The 26,598-nt window shown below is 38.1% G+C and overlaps 1 protein-coding gene across 1 annotated transcript in view; it reads left to right on the top strand.

Annotated features, from left to right (window-relative positions):
- Window positions 1-26,598, top strand: part of STK33 (serine/threonine kinase 33) — a 105,583-nt gene that overhangs the window by 40,703 nt on the left and 38,282 nt on the right. The window contains exons 7-8 of the mRNA XM_043972391.1: window positions 16,941-17,025; window positions 22,607-22,682. Of these exons, the coding sequence (XP_043828326.1) occupies window positions 16,941-17,025; window positions 22,607-22,682 (161 nt within the window). The remainder of the gene's footprint in view (window positions 1-16,940; window positions 17,026-22,606; window positions 22,683-26,598) is intronic.

The following is a 26,598-nucleotide window of genomic DNA, read 5'->3' as shown; positions in this document are numbered from 1 at the left end:
CACCGGCTCTGGATTCAGGACTACCCGAGTTCAAATCCGGCCTCAGACACTTGACACTTACTAGCTGTGTGACCTTGGGCAAGTCACTTAACCCCCATTGCCACACACACACACAAAAGAAAGAATTTATAAATATTTTGACAAGAAACTTTTCTTTGTCAATATCAAGTGAAGCCAAAACACCTGGATTTTTATTATCTCAGTTACTAATGTTCTGCGTGATGAAATAGAAATAACAGTGAGAGAGAAAAGATAAAAAAAAAAAAAACTCCAAGGATGTTCGTGCAGAAGATGACAAACTTTTGAAATTGTTGAGGGTTTGATTTTCAAGATAGCAAAAAGATGGAAAAATGATAATTAGACCAAAAAAAACCAGATAGGATTACTGCCCCCAACAAGTGAATATTGATTTGTGTACCTAATATCTTCTCCAAAATCTTAATGAGAATGCTCAATGCACTTAAATAAAAATATTTCTTCCTTCCTTCCTCCCTCCCTCCCTCCCTCTCTCCTTTATTCCCTTCCTTCCTTCCTTCCTTCCTTCCTTCCTTCCTTCCTTCCTTCCTTCCTTCCTTCCTTCCTTCCTTCCTTCCTTCCTTCCTTCCTTCCTTCCTGAAATAGGAACTTCCTATTTCACCTAGGCTGAAAACACAATGGCTACAAATGGCCCTGATTCCAATGCTGATTGGTATGAAAGCTTTAATCTGCCCTATTTTTCCTACTTGAACCTGTTCACCCTTTGTTAGGCAGATTGGTGGCTCTCTGCTCTCAGAGGTTTGCTGAATTTGGTGTGGACACCCAACTGGCTGTAGCCCTACCGTAGCTCAGAACCACCAAATCCAAACAATTAGCAGGGATTAGAAGACAGTTACACACCATTGTATCTGGCAAGATGATATGCTTGATGAAAATTCAAGAAAGAAGTGCTTGTGAAAAGGGTACTCTAAAGCAGATCACATATTTTAGTCATATGGTTGACTACAAAGATACTTATTTTTGTTGACTGTAAAAAAAGCTACGCAAATTCCTTATAAGTATTATTTCATTCTTTGTACTTGTACCAATGTCTGGCACATAGTAGACACTTAATAAATATTTGTTGATTGATTGATAAACCAAAATTCAGCCTTAAGGTTTCTCCTCCAACAAGCTATCTTCCATATATATGTTAAGATCATACAATATTCCTCACTAGATGCAGCAGCAGAGATAGGACTCGTCCAATGTGAAGTAGAACAAAAACAGTGACTTAAAAGCTTAGTAAATGTGTTCACCGCTATCATAGAAAATGTTCAGCACAGTATCCAAATGGAAGAGGGATTCCCCATAGATAATAACTTGTAATCCCCTGAAAGTTCAAAGTGGAGGAAGAATGCTTATTGTTGTGATTATGATGTGTGGTGGTTGGATAGACAGGTAATTGACCTTGTCTATCAGTAGTAATATGTTAAGCAGCTACTACAGATGAAGAATGAGCTTCTTTCAGAATTGAATAAGAGAGAGTGGAAGCTGGGAGATTATACCATGTTTTTGGTGACCCCTAGGGTGAAATAAACATTTTATCTTTTTTAACACCAATATTTTTCTGTGAACCTGTATGGCTACAAATAATGATGCAACAATCTCTGAGCAAACCAAATTGCAGGTCACACCAAAGGCAATGACAAGATATGTGGTGAGCATAAATAGGCCTCTACATATTACCAAAGATGAACTACACACAAGAAAAGGTTTAAGAATGCCAGAGAGAGAGGTGCATAATTGGGAAAAGACACAGGCTAAGTAACAAAAGGAAAGGATGACAGATGAACTGGTACCCACATAATGCTGAGAGTTAGGAGAAGACTCCCAATATGTTAGATTGGCCTGCTATAGAAATTTAGGAAGTGACAAATAAGTCACAGATGATAAAAATGTATGAATGAGTTATGATCTGCAACATTGGGGGAAGAACCTATGTGGGTAAGATCAGATTCATTAAAGAATTCAAGTATGTAAAGAAATTCTTTGATTATGTATTCCATGATAGAAACTGACCTTGTCATTCTAGAAAATTCACACAAGGATCCATCATAAGCTACAATTAATACACTAATGTATTGAATAATGTAATGAAATGAACGTCTTACTGATTCTACCTCTACAATATCTCTTTCACCTGTCCCTTTCTCTTCCCTAGCAAGACCACTCGACAGACTAGTTTGGGCCCTCATTAGCTTTCATCTGGATTATTGAAATGGCCTCCTAATTGGCCTCATTTTTTTCAAGTCTCTCCTCTCTCTAATCCATCCCTATTCAGAAATTTCAGTGGTTCTCTATTCTCCAGGATAAAATAGAAATTCCTTTGTGTGACTTTCCAAACTTATTGTACTCTACTCCCTTTCACAGTCTAGCCCAATTGAGCCAGTCTATTTGCTGTTCTTCACACATGCTGTTCCTCACCTTGCCTTTGCATAGGCTGATGCTCACATGTAGAATTCACTTCTTCCTTATTACAACCTCTCAGGATTACTAGTTTCTTTCAAAGCTTGGCTCAAGCACCACTTCCTGTGTGAGATCTTTCCTGATTTGCCCAGTTGTTAGTATCTTCCTCCCAAATTATCTTGTATTTACTAAATGTATTCATAAGTATAAACATTGTTTCACAATATGAGCTCCTTGAGGGCAGAGACTGTTCTTGGGTTTTGTCTTTTTATCACTGGTGTCTGATAGACAATAGGTATTTAATGAATATTTATCGATTAAATCAAGGGTTTTTGTCAAATTAATTACTTCTCAATTCAATTCCATGGAATAAGCATTTATTAAGCACTGAGTCTAGTCAAGGGACCACATTAGGCCTTGGGTAAAGGTATCAAACACATGGCCTATGGGATGCAGGTGATCAACAACACTCCTGAGATAGACCAAACCACATTAAAATGTAATTGGGAAATATTTAATAAAACAAATAAAATATGATAAAACATTTTTAAATTAAATCAATATGCAGCCCATAGGAATGGATGTATGATTTAGGGCCTCTGTTTCTATTTGATTTTGATACCATTACCCTGGGGCCAGACTGACATGGAGAAGGAAAAAGAAATACCATTTAAAAGAAATCCAAATTTAAAATATCATTCAAAATAAATAAATATGTATGTATATGTATATATGTGAGAATGACTCTCATGTGTGTGTATATATATACATACATATGAGTCATTCTCATATCCATACATGTACATACATACTCAGATATGTGTATACACACATGTAAGAGTCATTCTACCAAAACACACAGGAATTATATGAATATAATTATAAAACAATTTTAACAGAAATAAAGACTTAAATAATTAGAACAATATTAATTATTTGTGGTTGGTCTATACTAATAAAATTAAAATTACAATACTATTGCTTTAAACTACAGATTCATTATTATATCAACCAGACTACCAAAGGGTACTTTCAAGAATTAGATAAAATAATAACAATTTATCTAGAAGAACAAAAGGTCAAGAATCTCAAGGGAAATATGGAAATGTAAAAAATGAGAAGGAAGGAGGCCTAGCAGTACCAGATATACAACTATATTGCAAAAGAATAATCAGAAAAACTATTTTTGTACTGATTAAAATGCAGGAAAGTTGATTAGTGGAGCATATTGGATACTAAAGGTCCCGAAACAATTGAATATAATAATATATTATTCAATAAACCCAAAGACTACAAGTATTGGAGAAAGGACCCACTATACAACAATTGCTATGGAAATAGGAAAGCAATCTGGCAAAAATTAGGTTTAGACCGACTTTTAACACCAAACACCCTAATAAGCTCTAAATGTAACAAGTAATAACATAAATTAGAGAAAGGTTGGAGATTTTTTTAAAATTGCAATGGATAGAGGGAGAATTCTTGACCTAACCAGGGATGGAGATGATCTTAGATAAAATAGATGATTATGATAAAATTAAAAAGATTTTCTACAAAAAAATCAATTTAATTAGAATTATAAGGGAAACCATGAACTGGGAAAACATCTTTACAATACATTTCTCAGAGAATAGATATTTGAGATAAATACATACATGTATGTATATGTGAATGTACATATACACATACATACACACATATAAATGGAATTGATAAAATATAAAAAATAAATTGATAAATGATAAATGATCATAGATAAATTATCAAAGGCTGTGAAATTCAGTTTTCAAAATGAGATGAAATCTATCAACAACCATATAAAAATGTTTCAAATCACTCATATTAAGAGAAATGCATGTTAAAACAATTCCAACATTCCTCTTTGACCACTTCAAATCAACTTGGCCAAGATGAGAAGGAAAGGAAGGAAGGAAGGAAGGGAGAAAGAAAATTATAGTTGTTGGAAGGGCTATGGGATTAATAGGCATACTAATGTGCTGTTGGCAGGCTGCAAAGTGGTCCAAGCATTTGGGGGGGGGGTTGTGAGGCAATTGGGGTTAAGTGACTTGCCCAGGGTCACACAGCTAGTAAGTGTCAAGGGCCTGAGGTCGGATTTGAACTCAGGTCCTCCTGAATCCAGGGCCAGTGCTCTATCCATTGTGCCACCTAGCTTCCCCTGGTTCAAGCATTTTGGAAAGCAATTTGGAACTATACCTAAAATGTCACTGACCTCCTCATCCCATTAATATGAAATGGTAAAAGAATGGATTCAGAGAAACCTAAAAAGATTTATATGAACTAATGCCTAATGAAGTGAGCAGAACCAGGCAAACAGTTTATATAAAGATTATGACACCATAAATAACAAATAAAAATAACTGAAAATTTTAAGAATTCTGATCAATACAGTGACTATTGATGACTCCAGACAATCATTGATGAAGAATTCCTCCCAGTTTTGTTTTGTTTTGTTTTACAGAGGTGATGGATTGTAGATACAGAATGAGACAAACATGGCCAATATATATACATATACATACATATATATATATATACACACACACATATACATATACATATATACACATATATATGTTTTGCTTGATGATATCTATTTATTATAAGGATAGGTTTTATGGTAAGGGGGAGGAAAATTGTATAAGGGAAGGGACAGAGAGGTAAAAAATAAATGAAAGAGTGTTAATGAAATATTTGGAAAACAGAGCAAAAGGAAGTACAGAAGTATATGCATACAAGCAGAGCAATGTTGATACTATGTCAAATTTAAAGTATACTTAAAAGAATCTATACACTATAAGTTCACAGTTTCATATACATTCCATGCACTTCATATATTCCATATACTCTTTTTATGTTTTTGTATATAGAAATATTCATGTTTATATCAAATTCATAATAATGAAAATTCGGAGGTGAGAAAAAGTCCAAAGTCTATCTGGTCTAAGGTCCTCACTTTATAGGTGAGGAAACTAAAAACCAGAAAACTGAAGTGACTTGCCCAAATCCACATTGGTAGTAATAAAGCTGATGTGCAAACCACATTTCTTGATGTTCCGTTTCCTTTGTATGTTGGTGTCTTTGCTACTTTGTATCTTCAGAGAAATAAAATAATTCTAAGTTTTTATTGGTGTCTCCACGAAGCCCCCTTCATGACAATACTTCATCTTAGAATAGCAATGGCTAGGTGGCCCTGGAGTGAATGGAAAAGAGCATTGGATTATAGTCCTGACTTTCCTACCTGCTGGCTGTTTCCTTGGGCCACATTTTTCCTATCTCTGAAATGTGAGGATTGGATTAATCTAGAGATAATATGACTTCTGTAATTGTTGTTGTTCAGTCATTTCTCAGTTGTGCCCAACTCTTTGTGACCCTGATTTGGGATTTTCTTGGCAAAGATACTAGAGTGCTTTGCCATTTCCTTCTCTAGCTCATTTTACAGATGAGAAAAGTGAAGCAAACAGGGTTAAATGACTTCTCCAGGGTCATATAGCTAGTAAGTGTCTAAGGCCAGATTTGAACTCAAGAAGATAAATCTTCCTGACTTCAGGTCCAATACTCTATCTACTGAGCCACTCTTTTATTTACAAAATCACAGAATCTCATAATTGGAAAGACTCTCTGAGTCCATCTAGTCTAACCTGCACCTGAACAAAATGCTACTAAAACATGCCAGATAATTAGTCATCCAGCCTTTGCTTGAAAACCTTCTGTGAAGAGATCAGTACCTCCTGACGCAGTATATTCTACTTTTGGATAACTCTAATTGTTAGGAAGTTTTTTGTTTTTATTTTTTATATTAATCCTGAAATCACCTCTGCAACATCATTCACCTCTTTGGGATTAAACCAAACCAGTTTAATCCCTTTTCGACATTACTGCCCTCCAACTTGAAGAAAGCTATTATGTTCTTCATCCTCTCCCCATCCCACCAGCCCAATTCTTCTCTAGGCTAAACATCCATCCCCAGTTCCTTCATCCAGTCTTCATATGGCATGATCTCCAAGCCCTTCACTACTTTGGTCTTGTTCCTCTGAGTGCTTTCCATTTGTTCAATTCTTTACTCAAATATGGTAACCAGAATGAAACATAATACTCCCTGGTCTGACGAGGGCAGATCAGAAGGGCAACTGGCTTCCTGTTCCTGAACATTATGCTTTGAGAAATATAGCCTAAGACTGCATGCTTTTTTGGTACTGTGGACTCACACTGAGGCTATAATATTAATAGCTAACATTTATATCACATTGTAAATTTTGTAAAGCACTTAGCATATGTAGTTCACTTAATTTGCTATAATGTCATAAAAACAACAGATCTTTTGGGGACATAATGGCTATCTCCCCAAGAAACCCCCATCTTGTCCTTGTGCAGTTGAATTTTGGAACTCAAGAATAAGACTTTACTTTTTTTGCTGTTGTTATTATTCTAGTCCTGTGATTTCATCTTTTGATTACTGCTAGTGAGGAAACTCCCTCCACTAATACAGCCCAGCAAATGTCCAACAGTTTGTTTTAGAGAGTGACGTGGGGCACTGAGAGATTAAACTGATCTGCCCATAGTCACACAACCAGGATGTATCAGGCAGGACTTGAACCTTTCTGTTTCTGACTCTGGCAGCTCTCACTTTACATTGAATAAATTTAATAAATTCCATCTTACTTCATTCTTCCTAGTCTTCTGGCCTGTTGATTTATAGTTGGATCCTAACCTTGTTGTCTCATGTGCTATTGATTCCTCCTAACTTTGTGTTATCTATAAAGATGACAATCATGTCATTTCCAACTATATCATTGCTAAAAGAGTTAAATAGCATAGAGTTAAACACAGATTCTTTAAACAGTTCTCTAGAGACTGTGTTCCAGGTTGACTGCAAGCCTTATAAAAATACTCTTTAGGCTTGGGCATTCAATTAATTCCATATTCACTTAGTTGTTTGTTGTTTGTCTTCTGTTTTCAAAGAGGATCCGTGACATCACGGGTGATATCTTGACTTGTGTTTCAGTTGGATTTAAGTGAGGCAGAGTTGCATAGAGTCATCAGCTTGACTTTTCCTGAGTCATCAAAGTCCAGTGGCAGGAGAAAAGTCAAGATGATTGTCGATGACTCAGGATGCAGAGATCAATGTCTGACTAAGCTCTAAGCACTCCATAGTGCCTGCTTTAACCACCTTCGTAGCCATTGAACAAATTGTTTTCATGCCCCCATTCTGATAGGAGAAGTCTTCACATGTTTTGGGTAGACATCACCCTAATTGATAGACGGGTTTGAGACCTATCAGTTATCCTCAACCTGGTTTAGTCCATCTGTCAAGATGGTTTACCAGGGTGTGGCCACTGCCCATGCTATATAGCTTCTTGGAGCCATAGATAAGAGGTGGGTGAATTAGGTAGACACTAAAGGTAGATGAGCAGACCCGGAAAGGATTCAGCAATCTCTCACACCAGAGGTGCTGGTCCTCCTACACCCCCCCCACCCCCACGCCATATACCACTTTGGCTCCACTTTGCTGTACTATTGTTTAGTTCACATCTATCTGATTAAAAAGTAATGTAAGGGCAGCTGGGTGACACAGTGGATAGAGCACCAGCCCTGGAGTCAGGAGGACCTGAGTTCAAATCTGACCTCAGACGCTTGACACTTACTAGCTGTGTGACCCTGTGCAAGTCACTTAACCCCAATTTCCTCCCCTCCCAAAAAAAGTAATGTAAGATACACACTCAATTGGGTGGAGTAATCTATCTAACCCTGCAGGAAAGTAGGAGAGAAAGGGCATAAGGTGGGAGGGGTGAAAGAAGGGAGGGCAGATTGGGGGAGGGGGCAGTCAGAAGCAAATTCCCTTTGCAGAGGGATAGGGTGAAAGAAGATAGATAATAGAGTAAATATCATGGGGAGGGAATAGGATGGAGAGAAACAGTTAACAATAGTAACTATGAAAAAAAGAAAAGGAAAAAAATGTACAAAAATATTTATAGCAACTCTTTGTGGTGGCTAGGAATTGGAAATTGAAGGAATGTCCATCAAATGGGGAATGACTAAACAAGCTGTGGTATATGATTGCAATGGAATATTATTGTGCTATAAAAAATGACAAGCAGGATGATTTCAGAAAAACCTGTAAAGACTTATATGAGCTGATATATAGTGAAGTGAGCAGAACCAGGAGAACATTGTGCACAGTGACATTATTGTTCTATGAGCAATTGTGAATGACTTAACTACTCTCAGCAATGCAGTGATACAAGACAATCCCAAAGGACTAATGATGATGCATACTACCCATCTCCAGAGAGAGAACTGATATTGATTGAACATAGACCAAAGCCTGCTATTTTGCACTTCCTTTTCTTTTTTTACTTGAGTCTTTTTTGTATAAAATGGCTAATATGATAATGTTTTGCATAATTGCACATGTATAGCCTATATCTGATTGCTTACCACCTCAGGGAGGGGGAAGGGTAGGGAGGGAGGGAATGAGAGAAGGATAGAATTTGGAACTCAAAATTTCAAATAAATAAGTAATATAATTGACTTCCTCAGAAACTTTATCAGTATACATACCCTCTCAAAAAGAGCATTAAAATTAGTGTGGCATGACAGGTCCTTTTAAATTTCAATTATTAATACTATTTTTTGTTTTTAAATGATAATCATTAATAACTATAACCCACCATTTTCCCTTTCCAGGGGAACCATCCTTCATAATAGAACACAAAAGCAACTTAGCAAAACTAGCCAACAAATCAATTGAATCTGATAATATAAGTGTTATTGCCCATCCATAGTGTCCCAATTCTGCAACAAAAGGAAGCAAATAGTCACCTCTTTCCTGAGGCCAGGATTGTTCATTATAAATGCATAGTATTTAGTTGCATTTTCTTTTGTCCTTTCCATTTATAGTATTGCAGTCATTGTGCATATTGTTTTCCTAGTTCTGCTTATTTCACATATAATTCTTCCCATGTTTTTCTGTATTATTCATGTTTATTATTTCTTATAGTATAATGATATTGTATTACATTGATGTACCATTGTTTGTTTAGCCATTTCTCATTTGATGGATAACTACTTAGTTTCTAGCTTTTTGTTAATACCAGAAGTGTTGCTATAAAGATGTTGTATATATCAAACCATTTTTTTCTATCTTTGGGGAAAGTGCTTAGTAGTGGGTTATCTGATTCAAGTGTGTGAACATTGTAGTTACATGATGTATTCTTTTTTTTTTTTTTGCGGGGCAATGGGGGTTAAGTGACTTGCCCAGGGTCACACAGCTAGTAAGTGTTAAGTGTCTGAGGCTGGATTTGAACTCAGGTACTCCTGAATCCAGGGCCAGCGATTTAACCACTGCGCCATCTAGCTGCCCCACATGATGTATTCTTGATGAAACCATTCTGACTTTGTGATCATTGCTTCCTTTTCTAAATATTCACATTCTTTTTAAGAACAAATTTTGTTCATTGTTGCCAATTACCAAAGTAACTCAATCTCTAGAATACCCTGAAAACCAAGACTTTGGTTGTGTACTCAATGGCTTTTCAGTTCTTATTATACATCACTGGAATCCATTCTAGAGTCCCAACCCAGAGGGGGAGTTTTTATTTTTATTTTATTTAGGTCAGTGTAATTACAGTTGACCTCCAATAGTCTTGGTTTGCATGGGCATAGCTTTTCATTAATTTGCTTTTTTTTATTTTAATGAGATGTTACTTACATTTTATGTTCTAAAAATAAAGGAAAATAAGAATGAAGAAAATAAATATATGCAAATTATGATTCAAAAACATAATAAAATAATAATATCTATGCAAACATGAAAGGATAACTGGCTTTATTGTCATACCTTTTTAAAGTAATAGAAACATGGTAGAAATTGAGGAATAAATATGCCAAATTCTGCTATATTTTGCACTGTAAAAATCAACATGAACAAAGTACTTTGTCTTTAAAAATGTAAAGATCTTGGAAGTCTGACCTGGCTTCTTCTGAGTTCTGACCCCTTTGTGGATCCAGCGAGTTAAATTAGATAAAAGAAAAAATAAATAAATTAGATAAAATAGAAAATATCATTTATTAAAAGTTGACCCAAACATACACACATCATTATATACAAAACAAATACAAGGTAATGGGAGGTGGTGGAGGGTAGAGGAAGTGAGCCTTTTGGCTGGGGGGATCAGGAAAGGCCTCATGCAGAAGGTAGTTCTTGGGCTGAGTCATAAAGAAAACTACTATAGAGTGGTCAAAGAGAATACTATGTAAGAAATCTAGAAAGATTGGACAGGACCAGGCTGTGAAGAAGTTAAATGACAAACAGAGGAGTTTGATCCTAGAGGAAGAGTCATTAGAGTTTATTAACTAGAGGGGAATTATGGTTAGGCCTGTATTTTAGGAAGATCACCTTCATAGCTATATGTCATTGGATGTATTGGAATAGGGAGAAACTTGAGTGAAGGAGGCCAATTAAAAGATCCTGGCAATAACTTAGGTGAGATGCCGGATGAGATAATGAGAACCTGAACTAGGATGGTGGCTATGTAAGTAGAGAGAAGGGAACAGACATGTATGAAGGACATTTTGGAGATAGAATTGATATGATTTAGCAAGCTTTTGGAAATTGGGGAAGAAGGAGAGTAAAGATTTGGGCTTATCACTGAGGTTTTCTACCCTGGATGACATTAAGGATGATGATGCTCCCAATTGAAGTTAGGAGAAGGGGCATTTGGAGGAAAGATAATTAGTTCAGTTTTGAACATATTGAGATGCCTTTGGAACACTCAGTATGGAATGACCAATAGGTATTGGATGATACATTTTTGAAGGTTAGGATGAAACTAATAGTGAATATAGCTTTGGGAATAATTGGCATAGAGATGATAATTGAACTCATTGTTAAACTGTTGATGAGTATAGAAAGAGATGAGAAGGGTAACCAGGATAAAGCCTTGGGCTACACCCATAATTAGTTTGTGAAATATAGATACTGATCTTGTAAAGGGAATTGAAAAGTGGTGGTAATACAGGCAGGAGAATAAAGAGAGAACAGTGTCACAGAAATCTAGACAGGAGAGAGCATGCAGAAAGATAGGGTTGTCAGTAATTGCCAAATGGTGCAGAAAAGTCAAGAAGGATAAGTGTTGAGAAGAGAACCTTTGATCTGGTGATTAAGAGAACATTGATAACTTTGGAAAAAGCAGTTTCAGTTACATCATGAAGTCAGAAACCTAATTACATTGAGTTTAGAAGAGAGGAAGTGGAAGACAAGTGTAGGTAGCTCTTTCACAATGTAAAAGAGACTCTACAGCCAATGTCAAGGAGTTGTGAAATGAAGACAAAGGAAGAAGGAGTAGACCGCAAATGACCCTGATTTTTCTTAGCAGTGTATGTCAAAGGCCTCATCTAAGAAGGTGAGGGGAGTGGGTACTATGAGAGGCTAGAGTAGAAAAGAGGAAATTTGTAGCAGCCACTTAATGTCTCAATTGCTAGTATTTCTATAACCATAAAATAATTATGGGGACTTTGTTTTATCCTTGTTTGTACTAGGAAAGCTTTTAGTGTTCTTAAACTGGAAACACTATCTAGTCTTTGTTTTAAATATTTGCTTTTAAGTATATTAAAGAAAGACCCATCTATGTCTATACTTTTTAGGGCTTTTAAGGTGAATGTCCATCCAATTTCCCGCAGAATTCTTCCCCCACCATACAGAAGAGGAACAAACCTGAAGGTGAACCCTTAAGTGATCATCATGTCCCATTTGAAATATTGTAGTTTCATAACTGCTTTCCCTACCTCCAGTCTCTCCCATCTTTAATCCATTCTGTACACAGCTACTACAATAACCTTCCTAATACATAGGTCTGAGTATGAGTGATTCTTGCTTAAAAACTTTCAGTGGTTATACCATTGCTTACTGAATAAAATGCAGACTCCTTAACCTAGCATTCAATGCCTTTAATCATCTGTTTACAATGTACCTCTCCAATATTATCAAGTACTCCTCTCCTGTACATATTCCATGCTCCAATCAAACTGGACTACTATTTCTCTTTCTTTTATAACTATTTCCAATCTCCTTTTTTCAAATCATTCTTCATACTTAGAATGGACATCTTTCCATTTCCATCTGTCGAAATCTCTTGTGGTGCCTAGCAATTAGAGAATGGCTGAACAAATTATAGTATATCAACGTAATTGAATACTATTGTGCAGGAAGAAATGGTGAAAAGGGTGTGAAGTTTCAGTGAAACCTGGGAAAACATTTGATGAAAAAATTGAATGCAAAGCAAAGTGAGCAAAACAAAGAAAACAATGTGTTCAGTACAATAGCAGCAATATTATAAAAACAAACAACTTTGAAAACCTTAAGAATCCTGATCAACACAAGGCCAAACCTTTAATCAAAGAACTAATAATGAAACATGCTACCTACCTCCTGACAGAGATGTGATGGATTAAGGGTCCAGAATATAATGTTTTTGGACATGGTCCATGAAGGATTGTTTTGCTTGATTAAACATATTTGTTACTAGGGTTTTGATTTTCTTTTTTTCTTTTTCTAGTGGGGAGATAGGTGGAAGAGAAAAATCAATTTTTGCTAATTGGAAAAAAACACCTTAATTTTACTTTTTTTTTTTTAAGTGAGGCAATTAGGGTTAAGTGACTTGCCCGGGGTCACATAGCTAGTAAGTGTTAAGTGTCTGAGGTCAGATTTGAACTCAGGTCCTCCTTACTCCAGGGCCGGTACTCTACCCACTGTGCCACCTAGCTGCCCCTTAACACCTTAATTTTAAAAAGCAAATATCTCTCTTCAAGATCCAACTTAGGTGCCACCACTTCCTGTGAAGTCTTCCCCAAATTCTTCTCTCCCTCTTCAGATATCTTTTAAAACTTTGTTTAGATCTCTCCTTTGTACTTACCACTTTCTAATTTGTATTATACTTATTTGTATGCAAAAATACTCCACAGAAAGTTGCCACAAATAATGGCATTTTCAACAATTCCATTAATAAATTATTAACGTTTCTTAATGCTACAAAATCCTATTATGACATTTCTTTTAGCTCATTCAACAAGTGAGAGGCAGCCATGATATAGTGTATCTCAGAAAGTGAACTTCAGAGACAAGAAAACCTGACATATGATCCTGAGCAAGTTATTTAACCTCTCATTGCTCTAGGCAACTTTACAAGACTACAAATTGCAGAAAAGGTCCTTACCTGCATTGACAGAGGGAGTTTCTTCACCTGGAGCTCCCACTATCAATGAAATCATAAGTCTAGTCCCTCTCTTCTGTCCTCTCAATAACTAAAGACCATCTTGGTCTTCCAGATCTCTCTCCTTAAGAATCTACCTGCCTGCCTTTCCCAGTCACCACTTTGTACCTAAAACTCATCATGAACTACCTTTCCATAAAATAAATCTCAAACATGCATTATTCCCATTTGCCCTGCTTTAGTTTCAAATGACATACCTCTTCTTATAGGTAAAGTCATTCCCTATACATGTTCTCTTGATTCCACACCCTCCCATCTTCCTCAGCATATTGCCCCCACTACCATCCCCTCTCTCTGACATTGTCTTCTTCCTACGCTTTTCCTGATACTTACAAAATAAGGTCGTTTCTCTGATGCTTAAAAAAATTCTAAAAGCTGCCTATACTCATCTCTGTTGTTGTTTCTCAGTGCTCTGCATTTTAGCTTCCCATCACATCACTCAATGTTTCAATTGAAACTCTTCTCTCTAAAGTTACCAGTGGTCTCCTAATTGTTCACTCTGGTGGTCTTTTCTCAGTCTTCATCCTTCTTGAACTCTAGAATTTGACATGGATGACCACATCCTCCTTTTAGATAGTCTGTCCTCTGGATTCTCATGATACTTCTCTCATCTTCTCCTCTGATTCTCCTCCTCTCCCACTCTCCTTTTACCTCTCTTCTCTCTCCCTCTTTCTTTAGTCTCCTTTGCTGGCTTATCATCTGTATCATATTCCTAACTGTGGTTATACTCCAAGGTTGAGTCCTTGGCCCCCTTCTCTTCACTTTTATATTCCTTCCCTGGGTGACCTCATCAATCCTCATGGGTTCAATTTTCATCTCTATACAAATAATTCCTAGATCTATATCAAGCCCTAGTGTCTTAAACTCTAAACCTGAATTTCCAGTTGCCTATTGGATATTTCAAACTGGGTGTCCCAGAGGCATTTCAAATGCAACTTGACCAAAACTGAATTCATTATGTTTTTGCCCAAACCCACCCCTCTTTTATGTTCATCCTTCAGTCACCTAGACACAAGGGCAGTTAAGTGGTTCAGTGATTAGATCACTGGCCCTGAAATTGGGAGGACAAAGTTCAAGTCTGACCTCATACACTTACCAGCTGTGTGACCCTGGGCAAGCCACTTAACCTCAATTGCCTTAAAAATATCCAGGGCCATCTCCAGTCATCCTAATCTATATCTTGCCACTGGACCAGATGGCTCTAGAGGAGAGAGTGAAGTTGGTGACCTTGCACAGCCCTCCCTCACTTAAATCCAATTCATTGAAAGTCATGACATCACCCTGATGTCATGGTCCTCTTCAAGAATGAAGGACAAACAACAACGACAAACACCTAGACTCACATCTTTTTCATTCTCTTCAACTCCTCTCCCTCATAATATCCAGTAAATTGACATATCTTGTAATTTCTCAAACCTGTGCTCTTCTCTCTACTCACACAATCAGCCATCCTAATTTATTTCTTTAACAACTCTTACTTAGACTATTACAAGAACCTCCTAATTGATTGTCTTGCCTCAAATTTCTCCCTACTTTATTAATGTATCCTTTACACAGCTGCCAAAGTGATTTTCCTAAAGTGCAGGTCTGGTCATGTCACTGCCCTACTTAGTAAACTACATATGAACTCTTCTACTTGGTTTTTAATCCCCTTTGCTACATGCCCCTAAAATATCTTTTCCCATCTTGTTAATCATAATTCTCCTTTCCTTCACTATTGGGTCCACCTAGACTAGTATTCTTCCCATTCTTGGCTCTTTTAACTCCAATTCTTGAAACCTACTTCCACTTCACTCCTACTCTGAGACTATCTCATTTATGTCAAAACTCACTCAAACACCACCTTCTAAATGAAACCATTCCTGATCTTCCCCCTTCCCCCCACCATCCTTAACTTACATAATTACCTTGTATTTATCTTGTAAATATTTTATTCTTTGTATGTAATAATATATAGATATGTTGTTTCCCCTGGTAGACTCTAAGTTCTTTGATATTGGGGCTGGTTTCATTTCTGTCTGTGTTGCCTGAGGTAAACACAGTTAATGACACAGAGAAAGCACTTAAATGCTTATTGAATGATTGATAGGGTCATATCAGCTGCTCTGCCCTATTCACTTAGCCCTCCAATGTTCCCAGTGTAAGCCCTCTTTCCCTCTTCCCAACTCTATCTTCCTACTTCTCCATATCTCCAGTATTTATTTGACTCTGGACCTACATTCTCCATGCCTCTGCCAATCCCAAGCTGGCAGAGAGGTTGTGTAGTGGATATAATGCAGGGTCTAGAACTCAGGAAGACCAGAGTTCAAATGCTGCCTTAGACACCTCTAGCTATGCAACCCTAGGTAAGTCACTTAACCACCACCTGCCTCAGTTTCCTCAAATGTAAAATGGGAATCATAATAGTACCTACCTCCCACCTTCACTGTGAAGATCACATGATATGACTGACATATAGTAGGCACTTAATAAATACTTGTTACCTCCCCTCCCCCCCCCAGTATTCGCTCCACTTTCATACCTTTCCTTAAGTCTTCCCTCTACCTTGGGCAACTCTAGCTGTTCTGCTTAGTTCTATTCTGTCCTATTCCAGGATAAGAATTCCTAGAGCTTCCTGATCTTCCCCAGTTAGGACCCCTAGCTACAACCCTCGAATCTCTTCCAACCTTCCTTTCCACACCTTAGTGTGTGTGTATATGTAGAACCAGAAGGTCAAAACCACATATGCACATATACATATATGTGTATGTAGATATGTATATACATACCAATATACAATATATATATATATGTAATATACCATTCATAATTCTGTGGGTATGACTCTTACTATCCCCCTGTAACAGTTGTTTAATCACTAAAAGTCACATGTTCATGAAACAGATTAATGCTAGACAGGGTAAACCTATAATTGGTGTTTTTTTTTAATTTACCCTACTAAATAAGCTGGGGTTTTTAAAAGGCAGGAACTCTTGTTTCATCTGTAAATTAAGGAAATTGCATTTATTAGGTTCTTAATAAATATTTGTTTAATTGAATTAAAAGCAAAGTATAGTCTTGTCTGTGCTGCTTATTAACTAAGCAATGAAGTTAAAGGAAGGCCTTCTAAAGGCAGCCCTGCTCCACTGTTACCTGAGCTCTGAATTTCTGCCACTGGATTTGTTCAGTTGGAAGCAGAGAGCCACTTGGCAATCCTACGCCTTGATACTCTTGAGTTTCTCCTCCTAGGTGACTGATTTTGGTTTAGCAGTACAAAAGGAAGGAGGATGTGAAGTCATGTTGCAGTCCACTTGTGGGACTCCTATTTATATGGGTAAGTTCAGCATTTCAAGGTTTTAAATATTGGAAATAAACTATAAAGCTTTACTCATATGATGTGGTTTCCTCCTTAATGATTGAAGAGCAATAAGGAACACTCATTACTTAGATTTTTCAAGATGGAAATGACATGAAATATCATCTAATTCAATCAAATCCATTCACAGATGAAGAGACTGATGCTCAAAGACAGGGTGGGACTTGTCCGAGTCATTGGAAGGTTAGGATTGAAATTCTGTCCAATTTCAGAAGTATTTATTGAGCACCTGTTCTGTGCCAGGCCTTAGGGATACAAAGACAAAACAACAGAATGCCTGCCCTCAGTGAGCTTACATTTCTTTGGTGGGGATGGGAAACAACACATGCATAAGTAAATACAAAACTTAGTCAAAGTAATAGGAATTAGGTCTCATATGCCGAGCAGTTTGTTAACAATAGAATAGGGGTTCCGGGGAAGGAAATGGCAAACCACTGCAGTATCTTTGCCAAGAAACCACCAAATGGGGAGACAAAGAGTTAGATACAACTGAAAACAACTGAACGACACCTTAAAGCACCATATGAGTATCAGCTATTATTACTGTTAATCCATTTTTATTCTAATAACTGATCCCTAAAAGGTGCTTGTGTGCATGCAGACTGGGGGCCTGAAAAATTGTCTAAAATATGTTGGGGGTTTTTGTATTGTGTGTGAATTTTGTTTATAATACCACTTTTCTCTTTAGAAAAGATAATTCAAAGTTGGCTTTACACATGTGCCTCATTTTATGCAGAAGACATTCTTTAAAAGCTGTGTATCAGTATTATTTAAGGAAATCACATTTTGGTGTGGGAGTTAAGGGATTCGCTTGTGGATCTTTTTGTTTATATATCAACAAGCCCTGAGTCAAGAGTCAAGAGAACCCATAGTTTTGGGAGCCTTCTTTGTCATTAACTTACCTTGGGTTCTAGTTTTAGCTCTAATATTAGTTTTATGACCCCAGGTAAGCCATTTGACCCCTTTCATGTGGTTTATTGTTGTTCAGTCATTTCGGTCATCACTGACTCTTTGTGACCCCATTTTGGGGTTTCTTGGCAAAGATCCTGGAGTGGTTTGCCATTTCCTTCCCCAGCTCATTTTACAAATGAGGAAACTGAGGTAAACAGGGTTAAATGACTTGCCCAGGGTCACACAGCTAGGAAATACTTGTATGTTTCTAGAATCAAAGAATTTTCTAGCTAAAGGAGACCTTAGAGATAATCTTTTCCAAAATCACTGAAATCTCTAAAGGTCTCTCCTAGCTCCAGCATCCTGTGATTCTAAGCCATGTCACCAGAACTCTCTATACAACAGTTTTCTCATCTGTAAAATGGGAACATTAATACTTGCCCTCTCTCCTTCAAGGACAAAATGAGATAATGGTGTAAAAGTAGTCTAAAAAATTAAAAGTAAAGAACAGACCTTTGGTAAGTATCTGAATTTGTAAAGAGACTTTTCACATATTAAATTTATTCAAAGCAAAGCATACCCGCATGATTCTTCAATACTTCCAATATGTGTGGTTTTATGGGTGTGTGTCCACCCTTTGCTCATGTTAATCCCAACCTGTCCTTACTCTGGATCTTCTTTGAGAGTTGAGATTGCTGAAAGGTTTACTATCCAGTGCCAGTCTTTGGATAGTGAGCACCTGAGTGAGGCAGGTCCTTAGAGAATAAACGTAGAGTCCTCTTCTGGAGACTTTCCAGCCAGAGCTGCTTTAGTGACAACTGCTACTGACGCCCCCAGCTTCTTTCAAGGGTTATCTCATGTGCCATCTACCTCTCCAGGAAGCCTTTGCTTAACCCCTGGTGTATGCACTCTCTCTCTCTCCTCACATTCTCTGATATTGGCTTATTGTTTACTGTCTATATCCTCTAGTAAAAGGGCCAGCTCCCTGAAAGCAGGAAGTTTTCATTTCTGCCTTTCATATAGTAAGCATTTAATGAATGCTTTTAATTGAATTAAATTTAAAGCAAGAGGACATATTAAGACACAGTGAGGGGGGCAGCTAGGTGGCACAGTGAATAGAGCACTGGCCCTGGATTCAGGAGGACTTGAGTTCAAATCCGGCCTCAGACACTTAACAATTACTAGCTGTGTGACCCTGGGCAAGTCACTTAACCCCAATTGCCTCACAAAAAAAGACACAGTGAGACATTAGAGTAAAGCTTTGATGGAGAATCTCTGTAATATTGGTACTTCCACACTTGGAGAAGGTGTGATCTCATCCACCATTAAAGATAGCATCCCATCTATGCTTTTTCATCCCATGCAATGTTTGTTTATATCTTCTCTATAACTCCTTCATAAGAGATCCACCCGATGTGTTAGAGGCCTTCCTCAGGTTCTTTTAATAACAAATAGTAACATTTAATTATATTTTTGGTTTTTGATGAGAAACATGACTTTGCTGTCTTGCATTTTTGTGTAGCACCTACAATGTGCTAGGCACTGTCCTAGGAACTAGAACACAAAGACAAAAGTGAAAACCTTACATTCCAGAGAGGAAATAAAGATCCTGTTGTTTTTAAAAGCAGAGGCCCCAAGGTTTTTGGAGTCTACTCTGTGATCGACTCAGTCTGAGTTCCAGTCCTAGCTTTCATATTAAACAGTTACAGGACCTTAGGGAAATCCTTTGACCCCTCTGGGCCTTTGTGTTCTCATTCATAGAATCTTAGAATTTTCTAGTTGAAGGAGACTTTGGAGGGAATCTATTCCAAATGCTTAGAGAGCTTTACAAGGTGTCTTCTAGCTCTAGCATCCTAGATACTGAGCTGTAGGACTAAATATATGCTACACTTTTCTCATTTGTAAAATGGGGAAATTAATTCTTGCCCTGTCTACTTCACAGAGTTGTTGTGAGGAACAAATACAATAACATTGTAAAAGTCATGTAAAAATGAAAAGTAATGAACAAACACAACATTCCTTTGATAAACATCTGAATATTTCTAAAGTCAGTTTAGATTGATAGAAAGATAGATGATAGAGAGAGATAGAGACAGTTTTGTCCTATAGAGAGAAAACCATATACCTATGTAGGAATATGTAAAATAAAAACAAGCTGATTTAGGCAGAAAGTCACTAACAATTACAGGAATCACAAAAGGCTTCATTTAGAAGGTGTTGCTTAACCTCATTCTAGAAAGGAACTAGGAATTCTAAGAGGAAGAGAAAAGGATAGAGTTCATTCCAGATATGTGGGAGGGGATGGAGGAAGGGCAGACAACACAAAGGCATGGAGATGGGAGATGGAAAAGCATGTATGAGGAAGAGTAAGGAGGCCAGTTAGACTGGACCATAGATTCTGTGAAGGGGAATGATGCATAATAAAATGGAAAAGGTTCATGCTAGGTTGTGAAGGACTTTAAATGTCAAGCAGATAAGTTTACGTTTGATCCTAAGGCAATAGGGAATCAATTGAATTTATTAAGAAGAGGGAGGGAAGGGGTCTGACATAGTCAAGCCAGAACTTTAAGAAAATCAATTTGGCAGCTGTGTGGAAGATGGATTGGAGTGGGGAGACACAATGCTGCAATGCCAATTGGGAAACCATTTTAGTAATCCAGATGAGAGGTGATTAGAACCTGAAATAGAGAAGTGCCTATATGAGTGGAGAAAAGGGGATATATGTGAGAGATGTTGTGGATAGAGAAGATTTGGCTATAGATTATATATGTGAGGTGAACGAGTATGAGGACTCAAAGATGACACCAATTTGTGAACTTGAGTTACAGGGAGTATGATGATGCCCTCAACAGAAACAATGAAGTTCAGAAGGGTGGGCTTTGAGGGAAGTTCTGTTTTAGACCTGTTGTGTGTGAGATGCCTATGAAGTAGCCTATTAGAAATGTCCATTAGGCAATTGTTGATTCAGGACTAAAGCTCAAAGAGAGATGAGCTCAAGGTATAGATCTGGGAATCTTCTTTGTAGAAGTGATAATTAAATCCAACAGAGTTGACGAGTTCACTACATGAAAGTGTAGAGAGACAAGAGAAAATACATCAGGACAGAGCTTTGGGGAATACCTACAGTTGGGAGGCATGATGAGGATGAGAAATCAGCAAAGGAAATCTGAGAAAGAATGGTCAGAAAGGAAGGAGGAGTATGAGAGTGAGAGTGAGAGAGAGAGCGAGAGCGAGAGAGAGAGCGAGAGAGAGAGAGAGAGAGAGAGAGAGAGAGAGAGAGTGAGAGTGAGAGCGGGAATGAGAGCGGGAGCGGGAGTGGGAGTGAGAGAGGGAGCGGGAGCGAGAGCGAGAGAGAGAGAGAGAGAGGGAGAGCGAGAGCGAGAGCGAGAGAGAGAGAGAGAGAGAGAGAGAGAGAGAGAGAGAGAGAGAGAATGAGAATATCCAGGAGGAGAGAATGGTTAGTGGTATCAGATGTTACAGATAGGTGAATAAGGGTGAAGATCAAGAAATGGCCAACAGATTTGGAAATTAAGATGCCCTTGGTAACTTCAGAAAGAGCATTTTCAGTTGAATGATGAGTTCGGATTGCCAAGTAATGAGAAATAAGTGAGGAGAAATAGATATCAGGGTAGAAGACAGCTTTCCCCCCAGGATTTTGACTAATAAAGGGAGGAGCAATAGAAGCTAAAACGTTTGAGTGGATGGCAAGGCCTCATGAAGTTTTGTTAAGGAGATACTTGGGCATATTTGCAGTCATAAGTAAAGGAAGCACTATGCAGGGAGAGATTGAAGACTAGAGAAAGAAGGGGGATAATAATGGGGTCAATCAGCTACAGAAAACAGAAGGCAGTGGGATCAAAGGAACACTTGGAGGAATTTTTGAGGAGAAAGGTCAGCTCAATATTGAAAACCGGAGCAAAGATAGTAGGAATGATGACATGGGCTTGTTAAATGAGGTGGGAAGAATGGAGAGTTCCCAGTGGATGGCCTCTATTTTCTCTGTACAATGAGTCAAGGTCACCTGAAAGGATAAAGGAGAAGTGGCATATTAAGCTTGAGGAAAGGAGAGAATGTTTAGAACAGCCAATGTATAGAATAGGATAGTGAATCAATTAGAAAGGAGTAAAAGTCCTGTCATGGTGCAGTAAAAACCCAGATGAGATTAGATAACAAATTTGTAGTGTCCCAGTTAGCTTGGTTGTATGACTACCTCTCCTTTGTAGCATATAAGTAGAAGCAGAGGAGACAGATGTCAGGAACAATCCAGAGTTGGGGCTTACAAGATATGAGTGGAAAATAGGATATGGGAGCAAGAGATTTGAGAGTAGAAGACAAAGTAGAATTGAATTGGTTAACTAGAAGTATGCAGTATTTGATAAATCACTTTTGACCAGTTACAAAGAGAAAAACTAAGTCCTATTTAGTTATTCAATTTATGTCATCATCTCATTAGGACCTGAGTGATAGAAGTGAGGACATATCCACATGGATTTTTAAGACCTGTGCATTATTCATTTAAAACATCTGCTGGTTTTTGTTTTCAAAGGAAAATCAATGACATCCCATCCATGCATCCTTCATGCTCTGTATTTAAGCTTTTCAATCTTTTTTGCATTATTAATATTATTGTTTTCTGCTTGCTTGGCAGCACCTGAAGTGATCAATGCCCATGACTATAGCCAACAGTGTGACATCTGGAGCATAGGTGTCATTATGTACATGCTGTAAGTAGCCAGCAAAACATGAATGAATGGGACTTCCTGCTAGAGAGGCTCATGACTTTGTTTTGTTTTGTTTTTTGTCCTGGATCTATGAATTCAACAAAGAGGGTAACTCCTTGGTGTGGGATCTCTCTCAAGGAGTACAAATTGGCAATTGGTCTCTAACTTGAGTATAGAGAGTTTCCTGAGGCACGGAGAATTACATTCCCATGGTCACACGGCTAGTATGTGTTTAACACAAGCTTCGAACCCAGGTATTCTTGACTCCAAGGCTGGTCTTCTACCCACTATCTCATGCTGAATGTTGAGTTTGTATTAAGACAAACAAGTGTCTATTACAAGATTACTTTAGCCATGACATGTAAAGCAATTTTCAGATAGTTGTTAGTGCATTTTATCAGTCATCAGTTATGTCTATTAGAAATGCATTATTTTCAATTATGTACATGAGCTGGAAGAGACCTTAGAGATCATCGAAATCCAGTCCCCTAATTTTCAGTTGAGAAAACTAGGGCTCACAGAGAGGTTGTAATTTGCCAAATATAAATTAAGTAACAGAACTAATGTTCAAACCTTGGTCCTCTGATTCTAAATCCTAGGATGCTCTTATAATTTTAACACCCTTACATTGGTTGATGGAGGATTGAAAACTCTAGATATGGGCAGGGGAAAAGAGCATCTTCCCGTAGCCTTGGCTCAAACTCGACTCTAAAACCCTTCAAACTATTGTTCCATATCTCTCTTCACTTTTGCAGCCAAATTCCTAAAAAATACCATTTCAATTCCCTTTTCCACAAACTCTCCTCCCTCTTACTTCTCACCCTTTTGCTACCTGATTTCCAATCCCACCACTCAACTGGTGGTAATCCTCTGGATCACCAATAGTCTCTTAATTGTTACATTCAGTGGCATTTTCCCAGTCCTCATCCTTTTTGACCTCTGCAACTTTTGGCACCTGAGTCTTGCCTTTTCTTGAATACTTTCTCCTCCCTGGGGCTTTTGGCATTCATTGCTCTCTCCTGGGTCTCTTCCTACCTTTGAAGAGTCTGCCTTTTAAGTACAACATGCTGGATCATCACTCATAACCCCACCCCTTTGGTGTGGGGGTAACCAGAGTTCTGTTCTGGACCCTTGTTCTCTTGTTACACCTTCTCACTTGGGAACTTCATTCACGTCCATGGTTTCAACTCTATGCAAAGACTCCTACAGATTCCAGCCCTAATCTTTCTCTAGAGTACCAGACATTCATCTCCAGTGGTCTAGACATCACCTGAATTTTCCATAGACATCTCAAACTCTAAAAGTCTATAATAGAAATTGTTATTTTTCTCACAACATAACCCTATTACTAACGTGCCTATTTCTCTCGAGGACATCATCATTTTTCTAGTCACCCAGATTCTCAATCTTGGTGTCCTCCTTCACTCTCTAGGTACAGCTAGGCAGCACAAGGGATAAAGCACTGAACTTTTAGCCAGGAAGAGCTGAGTTTAAATACTGCCTCAAATATTTTATAGCTGTGTTATCCTGGGCAAATCATTTAACCTCTTATCTCCTTCAGTTTCCTCATATGTAAAACAGGGACAATAATAACATCCACCTCCCAGGACTGTTGTGGGGACCATAAGTGTTTTGCAAACCTTAAAGCTCTCTATAAATGCTTCTTGTTGTTGTTGTTGTTGCTGTTGCTATGTTCTCTCTTCATCCAACCAACTGCCAAGTCTAGTTGGTTCTATATCAATATCTTTCACTTCTAACCCTCTTTTCTGTTCACAACCACAGTCACCCTAGTTCAGGCTCTTACTACCTTTTAGTTGGATTATTGCAGTAGCAACCTAATTAATTGGTCTCCTTGAGTCTCTCTTCCCCCTTCCAATCCATCTTCCACACAGCTGCCAAATTGATATCCCTTAATCACAGGTCTGACCAAGCCACTGCTCTGTTCAGGAAGCTTCAGTAATTCCCAGTTACCTTTAGGAAAAAATATAGACTAAGCTGTTTGTTGTTTAAAGTCCTTCACAATATGCCACCACACCAACATATCTTTCTAGTCTGATTTCACATTAGTCTCCATCATGTACTTTTTCCCCAGCTAAACTAATCTACTTGAAGTTAGTGTACATAGCATTCCATCCCTTGCCTCTATATCTCCTGCCTCCTAGTGCTCAGTAAATGATTTGCACTGGTGCTTCCATTCCTGGAATGTTCATTGTCTTGGGTGAAAAACACAGCTCAGAATTTTTAGGATACAAGTCATATAGGAAGTTTTATTTGGATTGTTATTATAAAACATGGCAAGAAAGGCTGTTTGAGTCATTAAGTGTCCAGTATAAATCAAAATAACTCTGATTATAAACTATTTCTAACCTATATTTGTATGTGCAGAGAAAGACACACATAAATAGGCAGAGGGAGGGGAGAGAGAGAGAGAGAGAAGAGGATAGATACTGAATGTCAAATTGTTACTAGGTATATGGTGACAGTATTCCATACAAGGAGAGATAAAGACAGAGTACACAGTTCTCAGATATGATTTTTTGATTTCTTAGAGACTTGTTCATTGCAGTGATAAGGAAATTGGTAATGATAAGAATGTATAAAAAATTCTGGAAGCAGACAGCAGTGGATGTAAACCTCAAACCCAGGGGAGTGAACATGACTTCATTTTATGCCATAATGGAGTCTTATTTAAAGATGGAGTCACTCATGCCAAGAGATAAAAATAAATGCTCTTCTCTTTGCTTCTATGCTCCCTCTCCTAGCTCTCCCCTCTTTCTCTTCAAGGATCACTCAGCTCAGGTGCCATCATCCCTATAAGGCCTTTTCCTGCACCCTAGTTTTTAGTTTGCTGCCCACACCATACTTTGTATTTACTTAGTATGATTTTTGTATTTCCTTATCTAGCTCCATGTTGTGTCACTTAATGGAGTGTAAGCTCCTTGCGGACAGGGATCATTTTGTTTTTGTCTTTGTATCTCCATTGTCTAGTACAATAGCTGGCATATAGTAGGTGTTTTCTATATAAATACCCACCAAATTGACGTTGATAATAACACTTAGCCATATATGAAGCAGTGGATTGCTGAAATAGCACTGATAATCTCTGTCATGTCAGTTCTGGTCATTTTTGGTGTCTAAAGAGTGCATTGGAAAATTAGGAATTGTTGTTCTGACCAATTACAGAACTCCTAGGGACCTAGGATATCTTGCAAAGACTAGAAGTGCAGGAAGCATGAGAAAGGTAGCCTGTTGGAAACAGTAGTAGATTGGAGTAGGAAGACCTAGGTTTGAATCTGGACTCAATCCTGATACAAGGAATGAAATGGTACATACACAGCCTGCCTCACAGAGTTGTTATAAGCATTCTTATAACTAGGAATTTTTTCACACGGGGAAAAAACCCTTCGGGGAATAGGTTGGCACAGAGGATAATATGGAGATGGCGGTCTGTAACTGTGTAGAAGATTATCCAACATCCCTCCTCCCTCAATATCCAACGATTCTTAATCTCACTCCTTTCCCCTCTCTTGGGGTTGCCTTGTCTACACTGCAAGCCATGTTGAGACATAGAAGTAGCCACAGCTGCAGCCAATTCAGAAGCTCCAGAGGTCTCTTTCTCTGGTGTGGCCGCCTGGGTCTGGGCTCCTCTTCCACCTCAGTACCACAGACCTTTCCTGCCAACCTTGTAAGCTGTCTTTGGCTGGAAAATGACCTCATCCCATCTTTTGTCTTATGACATTATTTGGAGGGTTTTGGGAGTGATCGTGTGGGGAGCTCCGAGAGGTTACTACTTTTCCTCCATCTTGGCTCCCCCCTCCCCATGTTGTAATATAAACCAGACCAATTAAATCAGGGAGAAGAGGTAGCCTGTCCCTTCCCCTCCCTCTTCCAGCCTTTGCTGGACCATAACCCTGCTTGC

The sequence above is a fragment of the Dromiciops gliroides genome, chromosome 6, assembly GCF_019393635.1.
Source record: "Dromiciops gliroides isolate mDroGli1 chromosome 6, mDroGli1.pri, whole genome shotgun sequence".
NCBI lineage: Eukaryota > Metazoa > Chordata > Mammalia > Microbiotheria > Microbiotheriidae > Dromiciops > Dromiciops gliroides.
The sequence above is the reverse complement of the archived record's forward strand: the minus strand, read 5'-3'. Positions and strand labels throughout refer to the sequence as shown.